The sequence below is a fragment of the Notechis scutatus genome, chromosome 1 (genome assembly GCF_049901735.1).
Source record: "Notechis scutatus isolate UNSWTSFEM ecotype Mainland chromosome 1, rNotScu1.2, whole genome shotgun sequence".
Taxonomy (NCBI): Eukaryota; Metazoa; Chordata; class Lepidosauria; order Squamata; family Elapidae; genus Notechis; species Notechis scutatus.
In genome coordinates, this window is record NC_142009.1 from 293,171,389 (window position 1) to 293,191,001 (window position 19,613).

Here is a 19,613-nt window from a genome sequence, read left to right on the forward strand (position 1 = left end):
TTTAACTAGAATGCTGCCGCGCGGGTTTGTTTTTTTTTTGTAACGGATAGTCCTCAACTTACGACCTAAAATGAGCCCAAAATTTATGTTGCTAAGTGAAGACATTTGTTAATTGTCCATTTTATGACTTTTCTTGTCACGTTTGTTAACCACAACAGTTGTTAAACTACTAACACCATTGCTAAGTGAATTTGGTTTCCCCATTGACTTTGCTTGTCAGAAGGTTGCAAAAGGGAATCAGGTATTACTGCAAGCATCATAAATTTGAGTCAATTGTCAAACATCCTAATGTAAATCACTTGACCGTGAGAAATGCTGCAGTGGTCATAAGTGTGAAAAATGGTCACGTCTCTTTTTTCAGTGCCATATGGCCAAAATGGTCATGTCTCTTTTTTCAGTGCCATAACTTTGAATGGTCATTAAGAGAACTGTTATAAGTTGAGGACTATCTGTAAAGGAATCGGTAATTCTTCATTGAGAATGTGATTCTTCTGAATACAGATTGTCTTTCACAGCTACCATCTCCATTAAAAAAGGGGGTGGAGGGGGATAGCTAGAAGTTGCTTTTAAATGTACTGTATCTCCAAAATTTAAAAATGGAAAATATCTCTGAATTACAAACTACTGTAGGAAGAAAATTTGATGTAATTCTTTAATAGTATGAGATTTTTTTTTGCAGGAAAAAATAATTTGGAAGGATTGAGGCTATACAAAATACAAGAAAGTCTTTAATTTTTTTAAATTGTGCCTCTATTACTTTAAGAAGTAAATCAAGGCAGGGAACATATCTAATATTACTTCCTCCTCCTATTTTCCCCACAACAGCAATCTTGTGAGGTGATTTGGGCTGGGAAAGGGTGACTGACCAAAAACACCCAATCAGCTTTCATGTCCAAGGCAACCCTAGAACTCAGCAGTCTCCTGGTTTCTAGGCCAGTATTTTAACCAGTACCACAAACTGGCTGTCATTCAACATTTTTGTGTCTAATCACTCTTGGCCAAATAAGGTATTCAATTCAGTTGCTTTACAAAAGCTTCTTTACAAAAATGTAAACAATATATGGAATGAAAAAAAAATCCTTATATCACCAATAGAAGTTGGTATCAGTTCAAAGTGAAAAAATAGATAAGCCAGGACTAGTTAAAATATATTTCCACAATGTTTTACCTAATCCATGATTAACTGAAGGTGGTCTGCTCTCACAACACTCACAACCCAACCTTTTACTATAGTTTAACATGATGGACAAGCCAGGTGAAATATTCTTAACTGGAGGGAAACTGAAAATATAGTTCTCTGAATTATTTGAAATAGTTTGATAAGGATTTTTATCTATTAATTGTTTAATTACAGCACAAGGTTGGGATTGTACTATCTGCAAAGCCAAAATGAATCATTATTTATTGTACTATATTGTGATATGTGAATCCAGCTAAAACTTTTTACCTTTCTCCCAAATTAAAAATAATCTTATATACCCAGGATCTCCCTATTTTGCTCTACATGACTAAAGTTACTCATTTTTTATAAGATTATTTGGAAGTACAGTAGACCTCTCTAAATTTCCAATGTCTTGCTTTCAGTCTAAATATGTATGAAATTGCAGCCTCAATAGGCTTAGAGAAGATTAGTACTTAAGAGCTAAGGTTTTAACTGAAGGCTCTGTCACATGATATGCTTACCCATACTTAACTATAGTTTGATTTGTTTATTCAGTACGATTTTCTAGGTTCATATAACATTGAAGTATATATTAACCACAGACCAAGTTCACACATAATTTCTTATATTTATAGGTCACCTTATATGTCACCTGGAATTCATGGTAGGATACATGATTTTGCCTATTTATTCTCATGACAATATCACATTGGAATAGAGTTTGGACTGGATAAATGCTATCTTCACCATCAACAGAGGAAAGATAGAGGAAACTGGAGGAATAATATGCCCTAGGAAATAACATTGAGACTCTGGGTGAAGACAATGACTACAGATACTTGAACATTCTTCAAGCTGATATCAAGAGCACTGAAATCAAGAAGTTCAGAAGTGAATACTTCCCAAGTATGAAGTTCTGAATATCCAAATTCAATGGAGGCAATATTACCAAGGCAATTAACCTGGGCAATTCCAGTCATTAACTAGGCGGCTAAAACAGTGAATTGGACTTAAGCAAAACTAAAAGCCCTGGATAGGAAGACATGAATCATGCTCTTCATCCATAGCGTGATATTGATAGGCTCTACTTGCCAAGGAAAATAGATGGGCATAAAATGTTTCCAGACAGTTGACACTGAACACTGGAAGACTATCTGAAGGCTGGTGGAAAAGATGCACTGAAATTAGTATACCATAAAGGCTTAATCAGTACAGGAGAGACCAAACTGTTTTAAAGAAAGTTACGACAGCAATTAGGCCTGCTGGGATTGCCATTGATACTTCTCCTGACTGCCAGCTGCCTGCAATTTGGCAGATCAAATCTCACCTTCCAAGGTGGGTAAAATGAGGACCCAGATTGTTGGGGGTAATATGCTGACTCCCTAAAACTGCTTAGAGAGGGCTATAAAAGCACTGTGGAGTGGTATATAAGTCTAAGTGCTATTGCTATTGCTAAATGATGCAGTCATGTGATGTCACCCTTTACTCCTACATCTTTCTTAGTGATGGAAATTCTAGTGCTGATTGCCATTGTAACTTGAGTACTATCTGAATACCCAGGTGGCTTTATGTGCAACACAGACTTGGCCTTTTAAAGTGAGCCTTGACTTGATAATGTACAGTAGGTGCTTTGAGGAGTATGTTGAATATATATTAGGCTGAAGAGAGATGCATATTAATGTATGTTACAAAATTTGGCATAATTAACAAATAAAATGCATTGATAGTGTTTTAAGACTTTAAAACAAATTATATTATTATGTATTTCTTTTTATATTACAGTTTGTATGATGTTCTATTTATATTGTGGTTTCTATTTTATGGAGATTTATATAATTTATAAAAGTTGAGGTAGTCCTCAACTTACAATTCATTTAGTGACCAACAACCGTTCAAAGTTACATGACACTGAAAAAAGTGACATGACTATTTTTCACACTTACAACCTTTGTAACATCCTTATAATCATGTATTCAAAATTCAGATGCTTAGCAACTGTTTCATACTTACGATCTTCGCTATTTCCTAAGCTCATGTAATCACCTTTTGCAACCTTTTACCAAGCAAAATTAATGGGGAAGCCAGATTCACTTACAACCATGTTACCAACTTATCAACTGCAGTGACTCACTTAACAACAGTGGCAAGAAGGTTGTAAAATGGGCCAAAATTCACTTAACAAATAGAAATTTCACTTAACAAAATGGAGATTTTTTTGTTTGTGAGTGCAGGCTTCCAAATAATTGACAGTCTGGTGAAATCATCTCTTCTATTCATGCTTTCAGGTCTTTTTTTCAATCTCTATGGGTTCTCTGATAATTCTGTGGCTGGGGTTTTCTATAGTGGCTAGGGTTTTGGTGCCATTAAAGTTGATGCTATGGCCTGTGGCTTTCATGTGTTGGACTAGTGAGGAAGTGTGTTCCAGCTTTTTTACTGCATTTTTGTGTTCATCCAGGCGGGTACTTATTCTTCTATTGGTCTGTCCAATGTATGTGGCCGGGCATGATGCACAGGGGACTTCGTATATGCCTTGGTTTTCCAGGTCAATTTTATTGTTGCGGTTTCTAAGGATGGCTGCTATTTTTCTGTCTGTTTTGAAGGCAGTCTTGATGTGATGCCTGTGTAGTATCTTACTGATTTTGTCTGTAGTACCTCTTATGTAGGGCAGGACAGCTGTTCCATAGGTCTGTTCATCTTCTAGGTCTCCATTATGTCTCAGTGTGTTTTTGTGGATCAAGCTGGTGATTTTGCTTTTGTGGAAGCCGTTGGCTGTCAGTACTTTAGTCAGGGTGCATAGTTCAGTCTTTATGTGTGTCTTGTCTGCCAGGCGTTTGGTTCTAGCAATTAGTGTTTTGGCCACGGAGTTTATCTGTGCTGTGCATCAACTTCAATGGCACCAAAACCCTAGCCACTATAGAAAACCCCAGCCACAGAATCATCAGAGAAGCCATAGAGATTGAAAAAAGACCTGAAAGCATGAATAGAAGAGATGATTCCACCAGACTGTCAATTATTTGGAAGCCTGCATTCACAAACAAAAAAATCTCCACACCACTAGCCAGACAAACACCTGGGCACAAACAGATCCCCCCGATACCTCCAGCTCAAACACACCCCAACCAGGCACCCAGATGAAACCTAGCTTCCTAACAAATGATAAACGTCCTTTTACTCGGAGCCAAGCTGCACTAAAAGCCTCCAATACAGGAACACAATGTTGCCAGCCAATCAAGACACAAAAAGAGCCACAAAACAGACAGAAGATATTAGAAACACCAATCAAGCAGAACACAGCAAACTCCAAGACCAATGAACACAGACCAAGACTCCCAACCAATCAGGATGAAGAAAAAACCATTCTGGCACAGCAGTAGGCTAGCCCCAAATTTAAAACTGAAACAACTGTAAAAGTCTGACTCACAGACGAACACAATACAGAAGCCTGATGATGGCATATGAGATTCTGCCGAAACGTTGCTACAACTTTAAAAGCACAACTACAATGACGTGGGAAAATACCCGAACAAAGCTGAATGCCATACATATAAGTACCCGTGAAAACTCGAGAATACACACACACACACACACACACACATACATATACATATATACATACATACATACATACATACAGTATATATATAAATATACATGTGTACAGTATCTGGCAGTTTCTGTTGCATATACTGTTGAAGTTTGGATTGCAAGATCTTAAACATTATCTTACTGGCATATGAAATAAGTGCAATTCTTCAAAAGGATTTTTGGAACTATTCTTTTTTGGTATCGGAATATAAATTGATATTTTCCAGTTGCTTGGTCACTGCTATATTCTACATACTGTATCTGCTTACAAATGGTAAGAAGCACTTCAACTGCATTATCTTGTAAGATTTTAAATAGTTCTTCTGATTTTTTTATTAGCTCCTGCAGTTTTGTTGCTAATATTTCCTAAGGCTTATTGAACTTAATTTCCCAGAATGTCCAGCTGTAGTTCACCGATTAAGTCTTTATACTGAATGTATCATTAATTTGCAATCTTGTTTTATACAATTCTTTAGTGTATTCATGTTTCTTTATATTTTTCTCTAGTACTGTAAATCTTTACTTCATTTATCTATAACTGTGTCTACATTTGCATAAAAGAGTTCCTTGAAAAAACATATTTTATAAAAGACTGTCCCTGAAATGTCCTTTTCAGTCAGAAAAATGAAAAATGCAAAGCAGAATTATGGCTGCCCTAGATTTGGTGTGCCTTTCTTTACAATTTTACTGCTCCATCAGATTCTAATTTTTCTGATTCTTTCTCCCATAAAATGCATTTAAACTTTTCAGTTTCTTTTTTATCATCTTCATCATTATACTAGGGCTGCTTTAGAAATCAGTGATGTTTGCCATTATTCTTTGTTCTGGTGATAGGGGAGCCTGTTAGGCACCAGCTGTATAGAAAGCTTCATCTCTTACACCTGCAAGCATTTTCCCTTGTGATCAACACTTCCATTGTTTCTAATGAGCATATTTATCTTTGATTATTGACAGCAATAATGATGATGTACAGGAAATGTTCCAGTTTATTGAGAATGCTTATAAACTATATGGGGACAGAAGTGGTGGAGGTGTTGCCAATTATGGAGGGAGGAAAACAAATTTAGGGTTTGTTTGTTTTCTCACACATGGAGATCTTGAGTTCAAGTTTTGAATTATATGTTGCCACAGGCTCTTAAAATGTGCATTTCAGATTAAGTTTCACTTCTAGTTTTCCCATGAAACTTTATGGACACAGTTGGGATGGCATTAGAAAGGATCCAGTCAACTCCTGTTGCTGCAACTTTTATGACTCATGGTATGTAGAAGGAAGAGCTTTGAAAATTGTTGGGTCTTTTCATATATCAGAAGCTCAGAATAGCGTCAGGAATATGTGGAAAGATGGTGTTTCTTCCAATAGGCCCTTCATATTCAGTGGTCATTTAAATAGGTTACTTCAGGGTAGTTGTGAATATTAGCAGTCAAAAAACATTACACAACTATTGTCTTTTTCTGTATTCTTTACATCGTAATCAAAACAACAGTGGAAGTTGTTGGAGGAGGAAACTTGCTAGTTAGAAGACATCTGGATTCCCTCTGAAATGTGAATAAAAACCAGAAATAATAATGTATGTAATGCCTCGTTTGAGTTCAGCTGGGTGATTTAGTGTGATTTGTCATTGTCTTTTTGGACCATGTTTTTTCACCTTTCATTCTAGCCTACAACCCTGGTATTTTCTTATAGCCTCCCATTCAACTAACAAAGTAAGATTATTTCCCAGACTTGGCTGGTGCTGTCAGATTGCCTTAAATGTGGTGTTTCAATAATTTAATAAGACTAACATCTGCAATAAAGCTATCATTACTGGTAAATGATTTCAAATTAATGTATTTTCAACTTTATTTTTTTAATTCTTAATTTTAATTCCTAAGACACACATGGATTTTCATTCTCTTTTAATATTGCAGATGGGATGCCTGGATAAATGAAGTTGATAGGGCATTAATTTCTCTTTTCATGAGTATTTTAGTGCTAGTTGGATAAGGAACATGAGGATTTTCAATTCAATGTATATATACACACCCACACACCCTAAAGATCTTCAAAATAGTTCGACCAATTGTCTAAATAAGCTTCACATTAGGGTGCAGCACACAAGTGTCACAGAACAAGCTCTGCTAGTTATGTACCTAAAGATTTACGCCTACTCTATAGACACTAATATTGACGACGTTTTGGTCCCGTTTTCGCGATCGACAAAGTCACTGAAAAACGCCACTGTCAAAATTCTTCTGGACGCGTGCTTCTTAAACGTAACAAGCAGTTTTGTATCTCCCTCCTCACCACAAAACAAGTCCCAGCATCCTCTACAGAGAAAAGTCTGTACCACGTGAGATGAGAAGGGGGCGGGAACCTTTATTTTCCGCCAATTAAAATCGCCCTGGTAAATTGTGCCCAGGAAGCCGGTAAGTGCGGGAGGCGGAGTGGAGGGGTCGGTGTGACTTTTATTGGAGGTGGCCGGAGGGACGGATAAGAGGGGAACAGGAGGAGGAGGAGGAGGAGAGGAACAGCGAGCGCCTTTGAAATGATTCCTGCGGATATCGAAATCTTTGTGGAGTTTAGAACGTTCCATAAGAACGGAGGATTCTAATGAATTGGATTGGAATATACTCAGTTTCCCCCTCCCAGTTATTAATGTGATTCGAGGATTTCGCTTCCGCTCTCTCAACCTGCAGTATGGAATTTCGTTCGCTAGACCGATGCATGGAATCTACTGCTTCAATAATCTATCACAGAGTTGATTTTTTTTCACCACCCGATCGGTGTAATCTGCCCTCAGTTCACAAAATACAGGCAACCTTTATTCGTAACTCCAATCGGTCACTTCTCATTTCTATAAAACTCAGTAATTTATTGACCTCTATAATTTAATTTCACTGGACTCCGTCCCAAAGAAAATCCACCTGAATATTTCCTATTATAGATTTTCTCAGTCGACCTGCTTCCGATTCTTAATTCATAAGGCGACTAAGGTTAAATGTATTCTCACGTGTAATGAGTGACTAATACGATCCAGGATATTTTAAAAGTTTTAAGATGAACATTTATTATGACATAACCCTTAATCGACAAGGAGCCCTCAGTACAATATTTCTTGTATGTTGTGCTCAAAAGCTAAATGTGGAAGAGGAAAAGAGAATATCAATTACATTAGAATATACTAAATATGATTCAGGGAATTTAACAAAGATTCCTCTTGAAGATTCTATCAGGCTTGGAAGAAAACCTATTCAATGATCTTACTCGTTTTAAAGAAAATGCTCTATTATGCTGAGATTAGCTCAGTAAATGTTGTGGAAAAGTAACCGCGTGTGTGTATGTGTGTATGTAAATATTGAGTTAGGAATTTAATTATATTAAACTTTAAAAATGTACAACATAATAGTATGGCAATATTATCAAGAATGTACTTTTAACTGTAAATTATTTTAACTGTACATTATTTATTGCTTTATCTTTTTAATGTTTACTGCTTTTTAATATTCGTAAGCTGCCCAGAGTCACCTCTAAATGAGATGGGCAGTGCACAAATCTTAATAAATAAATACATAGAAATGAATAAATAATCCTGTATCTACTCAGGAATCAACTGCATGAAAATCAGTGGAGCATACTTTCCTCTCCCCCAATTCTGTCTTTTATCATGGAGCACAATCATGCTGAATTCAGTTGGACTTATTCTCGAATAGACAGTTATTAATGGTTGTCATTGCAAGAAAAGCTTGTAGATTAGTCATTTTCAGGATATTTCAGTGTTCATATTCTTCGGTATTTTTAGAGACAGACTTGAACAACATATATTTTTTCTGGTAAAATATATAGTTTTTATATTTATCACAATATTAAATTCTATCAAAAGTAGTTATAATTTTGTCTACCTCTGTCATAATACAGTTTCCTTACACTGAGTTATGTGGTTCCCCTATGTATGTTCTTAATAAGCATATACAGTATATAAAAGTGAAATTTGAAGAGTTGTGGCTGCCTTATTGAACAGATACATTTTGCCTGAGAATTGAATTGTGCACGAATGTTGTCCAAGCCAATCTCATTGTACACATGTTGTACTCTGACAATAAAGGCAATAATAATAATTAACAGCTTTTTGCCATTTGCACTAACCATACTGAAAACATTTCCCACCGACATAGATTTTTGGGGGAGTTGTGTTTCTATGATGTCATCTTGTCCCCTTCCTAAGAGTAAAATAGGCTTAGGTTCTTAGCTGTATCAGTGTTAAAGGAGTGTTTCTCCCCCTCATTTAATCACAGACTAAGAGTAGCCACAAGTAGCCTAAAATCTTAGAGGGCAGACAGCAGTGACTCAAAATAAAAGCAATGTAGGGATAGTGGTCAATAGTAGGAACAGCAAATATCCTTTTCTGCTGACTTAGGGATGAGTGGATAGCACTCAGCAGCGGGGAGAAGCTTGAAATGGGGAAAGGCACTCTTTTTGCAGTATGTGTATGTATTTCTCCCCCATAAAGAGTGAATCCAAGAAGCTTCATCAGCTCTGATTGGATGGTGGGAATGGAAGGAATTTGTGGGATTTCTTCCATTCCCCACTGTCCAGCCAGAGCTGAAGAAGCTTCTTGGGTGAGAAGCGAAACGTCTTCTTCTTTTAAAGAAAAACCAGAAAGTCCAATTGCCTCTTGAAAAAGCACCTTTAGGACAACCATGACCTGGATGACTGAGAATCTCCATAGACATTTTCCTTTGGATACGTTAACTACAAAGTTTTCTTTGTAGTATTTTCTGCCACTATATAAGCTTACCATTAAGATTAGATTGATGTGTCCTTATTAAAATGTTAGCGTAGAAAACATCTTTTCAATATTTGCAAATTTTACTAATTAAGGTTGACTCTATTCCCAAGAGATTATTGAATGCCTGTAAAGAATTATTTTTAATTTTAGAAAACCTAAAAAGATAAAACAAAGATTTAAACTATCCCTATATCTTTGCAAAGGTGATGTGAGTTGTTCTTGACCTCAGCAAATGAGCAATTTAAATAGTAAATAGCCTGGATAATCAGAGCAATGACTTAAAGATCTTTTCTGCAGTTCAATTTTGAAAACTCCTGCTTTTTGTCGGAGTTGTCATTTCACTGCCTATACTACATTACATTGAATATAACACTAAAAGCTGGACATAGAGAAATCACAAACACTCATCCAAAATAAGTAGAAAACTTTATAATTGACCTCCAGAAGGTTATGCTTACACTACTAGTCTGCTGAACTTAACTAATTTATCATTCCCATGAAATCAGAGTCTTCATGCTGAGCATCTGAATATTGGAAGCATTCTGAGGCTGACAAGGTTTTAAGCTTTTCCTAAGCCCTTTGACATGCTAGAACAGGGCTGTCAAACTCCCGGCCAGTGGGCCGGATGTGTCACATGTGGGCCATGCCCATACCCAGTTTAGCAAAGGGGAAAGAAGTCCTGATATATCATGTGACGACGCCATGACGATGTGAGTTTGACATCCCTGTGCTAGTGCTATAACCACATAGAAAATTGCCAGAGCAATTTATTCTAATGATTCCTTTTACCTTATAGTTTAATAACTCTCACTTTATTGCAACCCCCCTCCCTCACACACACAAAGCAGGTGCTTTCAATAGCTCAGGTTCCCCACTGAAGCTACCATCCTGGGCTAAGTACTGCAGTAATTTGAGAGCCTCAAAAATAATACAAATGGCCCCATTTAACTTCAGGTGAGAATAAAGTAGAACACCAGGTGGAGTTTTCAAGGCACAAGTTCTTTAAAAAAAAATAACAAAAGAAAACAGCAAAAAAATGAGAATAAGAGAGGTGTCTGAATTGCTGTTGAAAAACTCTCAAACAGAAAACCTAAGAACAAATCAGGCATAAAATATTAGATATTTCAATTAAAAAACAATTATCTGACAGAAATCTCTTCCCTTAGCTAAGTAGAAAGATTCGGTGGAAGATTGTGCAGCCATCTATGTTATTTATTTGAGTTTGAAGATTTGTAATTTAAAATTTGGTTCTCTCCCCCGCTCCCCTCCCAATATCCCTGCTTCTGCATTTCTGTTATTTTAGAAGAAGCCTGTTTACATTTCTGGTGAGTTAATGATTGTCATCCTGAGAAAGTACCTTTGCATGGTATTCCTACAGTTGTTTTAATCTACTTGGAGAAATAAGGGAAGTACACAGACCTAATTAATGCACATGAGGCCTATCTGTCTTTTTGCCGTCTGTGGCATTTATGTTGCAGGTTCATGTTTCTCCTGTTTTTATTTCCATGCAGTTTGCCACCATGGCCAGAAAAGCTTTAAAACTAGCATCATTTGTCAGTGGAGTAGGGGCCACTGCTGCTTTATACATGCACAGCAACAAGCATCTGGATCCCAATGATTTTGGAGTGGTTCGAATAGGCAGAGCTGTTGCCACTGTAAGTTTCATGCTTAATACAAAATATAGGGTTAAAAACAATACATCGTTTAAAAAGAAATTGACTTCTGAGAATATATTTGCTAACATATATTTAATGTGGATTTTTCTGATTTATAATTGATGTCATTGAAAAGCATATTTTCGATGCTGGCATATTTGGCAAAAAATACAAAATCATTGTTTGCCCTCCCCTCTACCTCTAAATTTAGGATTTCAGTACTATTTTTTTTTCTTAACAGTCCTTGCTTTTAACTGCAGGCCCAATTTTTTACATCACTGTTTCTCCATGGCAAAGAAAGCACAGTGTTTGGGGATTCTGTTTGTCATGACATTGTTAAAGCTCCAAAATCTTTGTCATAAAATCATATTGCAAAATTCACTCTTAATTACATGACTGGCTGATTTTTTAATCCCCTTTCCTGGCCTGATATTTTCCAAGTGTGTTAGACTTCCCAATGATAGTCATGGAGACTAACACATTTGAAGGATATCTTGTTGGCGAGATGATCTAATAAAAAAAAGTACTATAGAAAAGACATTTGCTCCAGATATTGCAGCATATGAACTCTTCTCTCTTTGTCTCTACATTGTTCTGATGTATGATACATATCAATACTAACAAATAAGATTTAGTCACTGTAAAAACAAATATGATGCCAGTATTATGAATTATGTTCACAGTTCTAAAAGATGGGTAGAAGGAAAATTCAAGGGATTGGACAACAAAGTTTAGTTTTGTTCTGTCATGATTCTATGAAGTAGAAATTGGGCTAAGCAAGGCCCTTATCACTTAGATTTTCATCCTGCATTTGTGGATGAATTCTAAGAAACCAAATAAATCCTTCTGTTACTTGTCCCAAAGGTACTTTTTCAAGAGCCAACTGGACTTTCTTCAGCTTAGAGCCAAAGAAGCTTCTTGGATGAGAAGCGAAACGTCTTCAAAGAAAAAACAAGAAAGTCCAGTTGCCTCTTGAAAAGCACCCTTAGGACAACCATGACCTGGATGGCTGAGAATCTTCACAGGTCTCCTGTTACTTCCCCTCTAATTCTGAATATCTGAAATATAAATCCTTAGTCTACTTTGTAGAAAGTCTTGTTATTTGAAAGGTCTCTGTTAATACTTAAGGCTTTATTTTTGCTGTGCATTTTAAACTAAAACTGAATGTAGAAGCTGATATTGAAAAAAATTGTCAAAGAGTTTAGCACAAAGGTAAGTATGTAGATTGGACTGTGCTTAGAATAATATAGCAATAGCAATATAATTATAGAGTTGGAGAGGGATTCTTAAGCAATTCCCTATAAGTGTGGGTTAGTGCTAGGGTTGTCTTCTTTTTGAACTCATACCCACTACTTCTGTGAGTAACTGATTCCATTGTCAAACTGATACTATTATTATAAAATTTTCCCCCAACATTTAATTGGCATTGGCCTTCTGGAAATCTATATCTATTATTTCCTTTGGAGTGAGGGAGAACAGATGTTAATCTTCTTTGGAACATCCTTTGACATATGTGGCATTACATATACTTATTCACAAGGCTAAAATAAGTTCTCTTCATAAAACTTTGTTTCTACTGCTTTGATCATCCTTATTGCATTTCTCTGAACCTATTCCAGTGTATCTAAACCCTTAAACTATTGTGTCCAGAATTTAACACATTACTGAATGTGGGATGTCTAACTAATGTAGAAAAAAGTGTAGTGTGTTGAACCATGGGTGGATTTTTTTGTTCATTGACACTAGGGGAACATAGTGCAAGTTCTGATTGAAGGGCTGTACTTCTAGATATGGAAACAGAAGTATCAAAATGCTTTTTACAGAACACAAGGAAACAGAGCATGTGGTTTATGATTTTGTGTCTGGATTGTTTTCTAGACAGCAGTGATCACTTTTGACTACCTCACTTCTCTTCGAAATTTTCCACGTGGGACAGAAGAGTATGACTATGTCAAATCACAGGTAAAGAGTCAATAGTGAAGAACAGAGACTAATACAAGGCATTCTTAAATAATCAATGGAATCTCTAATTTAGCAATCTAATTTGGATTTAACTCCCATCTTTCATGAAACTTTTGATATATGGTAGCTATGGCAATTATAAAACTTAATGATGGGATTAGCAGTAAGAATCTTGATATCGTTGGATAAAGATCAGTAGAGAACAATGGTTGAAGGTTGTCACAAATTAATGTGCATAAAGGGGGAGTGGTGGTAAAAAAAGTAGCCTGGATGATTAATGTATCTAAAGAAATGAAAAATAACAAAACAAACTGACAACAACAGCTGTTGTAGCTTTTTGGATAGTACTGAATAGCCCAATTAAAAATAACATCTGCCATGGTATCAGGGTAAATATTCATAGTATTTGTACTGATGTCCTTCATTTCTCGGACAGATTTGCTTCTGAGTTGAAATGATGCCAAAATGTACAACATTTTTCTAGTGAACCTGTCAAGCCTAATTCATTTGCCTTGGATTTATCATGAACAGTGATCTGAATTTATCAAATAGGCACTCCTTAAATGTTTTGATTGGCAAGACCTATAACATAAAATTTTCTAAAAGGAATAAATTGAAGTCTGTTTCCTTAATTAATTTTTTTCTAAACAAATTGTCTTTCAATTAAAACACAATGAAATCCAGCAAATATACCAACATCCAAATATTGAAATAATTAAAATAAAACAAATGACAAAAAATATAAACTTATTTATTAGATTTTAGTTCCTACTGTTTTATATGATCTGAACTGACATAATACCGTAATTACATACATAATATAGAAAAATTATATAAAAAAAACAAAAACAAAGGGAAAACCATAATTGTAGACAAAACAGATCAAGCAAGTTTGACTAAATTTCTAGAAAAAATATTTTCTGCCTTATGAAAAACAGCCATTTTAGATATTTACAAAAATATGTAATATATTTCTGCAAGTTTGGAATAGCTTTGTTCTCCCAATTTTTTTAAAATACTACTCTTGGCTCCCTGCCTCTACATATATGATATATTTATAGACTTAGATTGTAGATAAATTCATATGCTACATTCTGTACATGTTTGGTAAGCACTACTTGCTATTAAAATCATGTCAAGGATTCTGGAGTTTTCACTCCAAGACATCAGAAAAACAGGCAATATGAATGATGTTCCAACTACCGTAATGAATAGTGGTCTTATCAATGATTCTTTTCACAATCAAGCCTTCTTAAATATTATCTGAGATGTGTACTAAGTGTGAATTTTGTTGTTGCTGTTGTTTCATAGTATTTAAAACAATTGACACCAGAGTTTATGTTATTCCATATAAATACAAATAATATCTATTTTTTAAAAAAATGTAATAAAGAATAGAATGACAGAATTGGAGGGCCTTGGAGGTCTTCTAGAGAATCTAGACCAACTCCCTGTGTAGGCAGGAAGTGCTATACCTTTTTAGACAAATGGTTGTCCAATCTCTTCTTAAAAATTTACAGTGTTGAAGTAGTCACAACCTCTGGTGGCAAGTTGTTCCACTGATTAATTGTTCTGTCAGGAAATTTCTCCTTAGTTCTAGGTTGCTTCTCTCCTTGGTTAGTTTCCATCCATTTCTTCTTGTCCTGTTTTCAGATGCTTTGGAGCAGGGGTCCTCAACCACCGGGCCGTGGACCGGTCCCGGTCCGTGGAGCACTCTGTACCGGCCGCAAAGAAAAAAAAAAAAAAAAAAAATGGCGGCTTTCTTCGCCTTCGGTGAATGCTGCTGGGATCGGGATCAAGGACACAAATGAAAGAAGGGGAGGAAGAAGCAACCGAAGCCTGTCCTGCTCTCTGGCTCAGCAGCTTCGGTTTCCTCCCGCCTCGTTCCTCTCTTAGTCGCTCTCTTGCTGCTCCACCAGCCCAGGAAGAAACTGCTTCAAAGAAGCTGGGGGGGCGGCTTTTCCTGTCTCCGCAGCGCCTCCAAGCGCCCGTTTACCCCACCCCGCCCACCCGTGCGCGGTTCAATGCCCAGTGCTCCTTCTGCCTGCCTGCCTGCCTTCTTCGCTTCTGGTGAGAATAATAACTATTCACGCCTCTTTTATCAGCTGAAGCTGCTCCGAAAACGAAGAAGGCAGGCAGAAATAAGAACTGAGCACTGTGGATTGAAACTGCGGTTTTTTGGGAGGAGGTCTTATTTATTTTAAGTGCAGGAGGCGGTGAGTGTGGAGGCCAACGGGAGTGAGAGTACAGCTACCGTTGGCCCTGCTCTCTCTGTCCCACTATCTGCTTGCCTGCAATGGGCCAACGCGGACTGAAAAGCCACCCCCTGCTTCTTTGAAGCAGTTTCTTCCTGGGCTGGTGGAGCAGCGAGAGAGCGACTGAGAGAGGAACGAGGCAGACACCTGAGGGAGGGAGGAGACACCTGAGGATGGGGCTGAGGGAGGCAGGGCCGGCGCTCCCTGAACTTGATGGTTTGCTGGCAGCGTTTTATTACCCGACTAGGTAACAACATCAGATGTTACCTAGTCAGGTAATGAAACGTCTGCAAGCAAACCACCAAACTCGGATTCTTCTCTCCCCCGGTCCTTGAAAAAGTGTTTGTGCTTGAAACTGGTCCCTGGTACAAAAAGGTTGGGGACCACTGCTTTGGAGAATAACTTGACTCCCTGTTCTTTGTGGACACCTCCTGAGATATTGGAACACTGTCACCTTAGTCCTTCTTTTAATTAAACTAGATACAATCAATTCCAGCAACTGTTCTTTATATGTTTTAGCCTCCAATCCCGTAATCATCTTTGATGCTCTTCTCTGCACTCTTTGTAGAGTCTCAACATCTTTTCTACCTCACAGCGACCAAAACTGGATGCAGTGTTCTAAGTGTGGTCTTACCAAAGCATTATAAAGTATAATGATCTTGATTTTGTCCCTCTGTTAATCTATTAGAAAAATAGTAAAAAACAGTTGGGGTAAAAAATAACCCCAACTCCCATTTCCTCTCCATAAGTGACCCCTTGGCTATTAGACATTGCCAAAACCTAATTTAAAGCCAACCTTTAATTAAAATAGAGGTTTCATCCTGTCATAAATCCATGAGGATATCTGCCTGCCCTACAAGGTTGGATTAGGTGGGTGCTCCAGGTCCCCTTCCTTAAATGTTGCCATCTGATAAGACCTAGGAGGCATGGCTTCTTGGTGCTGCCCCAGTCCATGAGATCAAAAGGACCCTACACTTTTAGCCTTCCAGAGTGCTGTGAAGATCTGTCACTTCCCCCAAGCATTGGGTTAGGATGGAGGCATGAGCTATGAAAACATTTAGTCTGGCACCTGAGGGGAAGAGTTTTTTTTAAACTATGTCTTATAGATTAGTGTGAGCCTTCTAGAGTAATTGAATGATATAGGCAGCCTATAAATCCTGTAAATAAATAATAAACAGGGTTGAATGGCTTTATCATGAAATGTGCAATCCATGGTCAGCACTGTGCATTCTTGGTTCAGTTAGATCACTAGAGATGTGCTATGTTCCTTCCTGATTCAAACGTTCTATCATCATCCCAGTGCCAAAGAAGCCCTCCATCAAGGAACTGAATGACTACAGACCAGTTGCTCTAACATCTGTAGTTATGACATTTTTTGAAAGGCTTGTGCTGTCCTACCTGAAAACCATCACGGATCTGCTGTTAGATCCCATGCAGTTTGCATACCGAGCAAATAGATCGACAGATGATGCTGTTAACATGGCTCTGCATTACATCCTACAACACCTTGAATCTCCAAATACCTATGCAAGGGTCCTCTTTGTAGACTTCAGTTCAGCGTTCAATAACATCATTCCAGACATTCTTCTAAGTAAATTAAACCAAGTAGTGGTACCTGAACACACCTGTAAATGGATCATAAGCTTCCTAACAGACAGGAAGCAGCAGGTGAAGCTAGGCGGAATTACATCTGATACCTGTACAATCAGCACAGGGCCCCCCCAAGGCTGTGTGCTATCACCACTTCTCCCTATATACCAATGACTGCATCTCAAACGATCCATCTGTTAAAATACTGAAGTTTGCTGATGACCCAACAGTGATTGATCTCATTCGAGACAACAATGAATCTGCATACAGACAGGAGGTTATACAACTTGCCTCGTGGTGTAACCAGAACAATCTGGAACTGAACACACTCAAAACCGTAGAAATGGTGGTAGACTTTAGAAGAAACCCTCCCATACTACTATCTCTTACAATACGAGACAACACAGTACCAACAGTAGAGACCTTCAAATTTCTAGATTCTACTATATTACATGACCTAAAACGGACACCTAACATCAAAATCATCAAAAAAGCACAACAAAGAATGTTCTTTCTTTTTTTAAAATAAAGTTTTATTGAGTTTTAACAAAACAAATAAAACATCTTATTTGAGTACAGCATCATTCCGGGTTATCATATTTCCATACAGACACAATTTCATATGCATATTCATCTTATGTATTCAACTTCATATTTTATTACTCTTTTTCCAACTTCTCACTATTTCTCCCTTCTCTTAATTTTCTTTTATGGTTATCTCATTTTCTTCTTATTCAATTGTATTTCTTTTACCTAAATTTCTATATCTTTTTATTCATTGTACTTATTGTCTCTGTGTTTTCTAGCTGAGCAAATACCTTTAATCCTAGTACGTTTCCCTTTTGCTTTATTTCCTGTTTTTGTCCCTCATAAGTTCTTTCCTTTCTATCTTCCCCCTTTTTCTCATCCCTTTTATACCCTTCTCTCTAATTTTCCCTTCTGTAGTTTTCTTTTCTGCTTCTCCTTGCTGTTATACTTCTTTTTCAGACTATTTTTCTTTTTGGTTGTTCCCTTTGATCTCAAACTTTTAAGTCCTTTCCCCCTTTTTTCCCTTATTACCACACTTTGCATTATTTGATCATTGAAAATGGCTTCTTCTTTGTCCCTCTATGCCCTTGAAGCTTTTCCTTTTGCTTTTCATAGTTCAGGATCTCCATTTCAAAAAATTCAAATATGAAGCCAAAGGATCTTCCTCCCCTTTCTGCATCTTCTTTCTGTTTTTTAAGACTCATCTTCAATTCCTCCAGGAGTGATGGCATTTTAAACACTTTTGAACAACCACCCGATTGACTTTAAGTAAAAACAAAAAAAGAAAGAAAAAACCAATGCCAAAAACTTTTTTTAAAATCACCAAATGATCCCAGACAGTTCCTTCTTGTTTCTTTCCTTTACTTTTCCTTTCTGTAGGTTACTGTATCTTTTAATAAGATTTCAGTTACAATGTATCCTCGGGAGTCTTTTCAAAGTTTCACTGTTAATCCTCTTTATTTTTCCATTATTCCAAGTCCCACCCTTTTGCCTCCACTCTTCTCCTTTTTAGGGCTTTAAAATGACCAAGAAAAAATCTTTATTCTCCTTTTAACACTTAGATTTCTGCGTAAGGTTGCCTATTAGTGTCAAAATAGATTAATATAAATTTCTTTCCATACCATTTGTAATTGTCAATATAAAGGTAAAAAAAGGGTTTTTAACCTCCTTTTCTCTCTCCTTCGCCGCTTAAAGATCTTCTTTCAGAAGTATCCTTCTAGGTACTTTTAGATTCAGGGTACCTTGCTTCGATGTTCTCTATTGTTTAGCCCGGTCTGTCCTGCTTTCCTCTTTGTCTTCCTCCTGCACAATCTTATCCAGTCGGGTTCTTCTTTGAGGAGGCCATTTCTGACCACCGCTGCAACCGCCTTCAGGGAAGGGAGTTTAGACCAGCCAAGGAGGAGAGATGCGGCACCCCTCCACTCGGCTAGCAATCTCCCCCCTCTTCCCCACCTCTACGGGGTGGCTTCAGCTCCGAATCCAAAGGATCGGGGCACTCCAGCGGCGAGCACAGATCGAAACCGTGCACGATCGTGGATTTCGGTCTGTTGCTGAAGAGACCCAAACCGGAAGACAACAAAGACTGTTCTTTCTGCGCCAACTCAGAAAGCTCAAACTGCCCAAGGAGCTGCTAATACAGTTCCACAGAGGAATTATTGAGTCTATCATCTGCACCTCTATAACTGTCTGGTTTGGTTCTGTAACCCAACAGGACAGACACAGGCTTCAGAGGAAAATTAGGACTACAGAAAAAACAATTACTACCCACCTGCCTTCAATTGAGGACCTGTATACTGCACGAGTCAAAAAGAGGGCTGTGAAAATATTTACAGACCCCTCACATCCTGGACATAAACTGTTTCAACTCCTTCCCTCAAAACAACGCTAATAGAGCACTGCACACCAGAACAACTAGACACAAGAACAGTTTTCCCCCGAAAGCCATCACTCTGCTAAACAAATAATTCCCTCAACACTGTTCAACTATTTACAAAGTGTACAGTACTATTACTGCTAATCTTCTCATCACTCCTTATCACCCATCCCCCTCCCTCTTGTGATTGTAGGACTGTAACTTTGTTGCTTGTATCCTTACGATTTATATTGACTG

At 37.4% G+C, this 19,613-nt stretch overlaps 1 protein-coding gene across 2 annotated transcripts in view; it reads left to right on the top strand.

Moving 5' to 3' along the window:
• Positions 1–7,119: 7,119 nt before the first annotated feature.
• ADCK1 (aarF domain containing kinase 1) overlaps positions 7,120–19,613 on the top strand; it is a 115,656-nt gene continuing 103,162 nt past the window's right edge. The window contains exons 1-3 of one of the 2 annotated variants that reach the window (XM_087952011.1): positions 7,120–7,153; positions 11,025–11,168; positions 13,047–13,130. In XM_087952011.1, coding sequence (XP_087808137.1) covers positions 11,034–11,168; positions 13,047–13,130 — 219 coding nt within the window. In that variant the 5' untranslated portion in view covers positions 7,120–7,153; positions 11,025–11,033. Of the gene's footprint in view, positions 7,154–10,671; positions 11,169–13,046; positions 13,131–19,613 lie in introns of those variants that run through there. The other variant, XM_026664352.2, reaches the window with a different exon arrangement.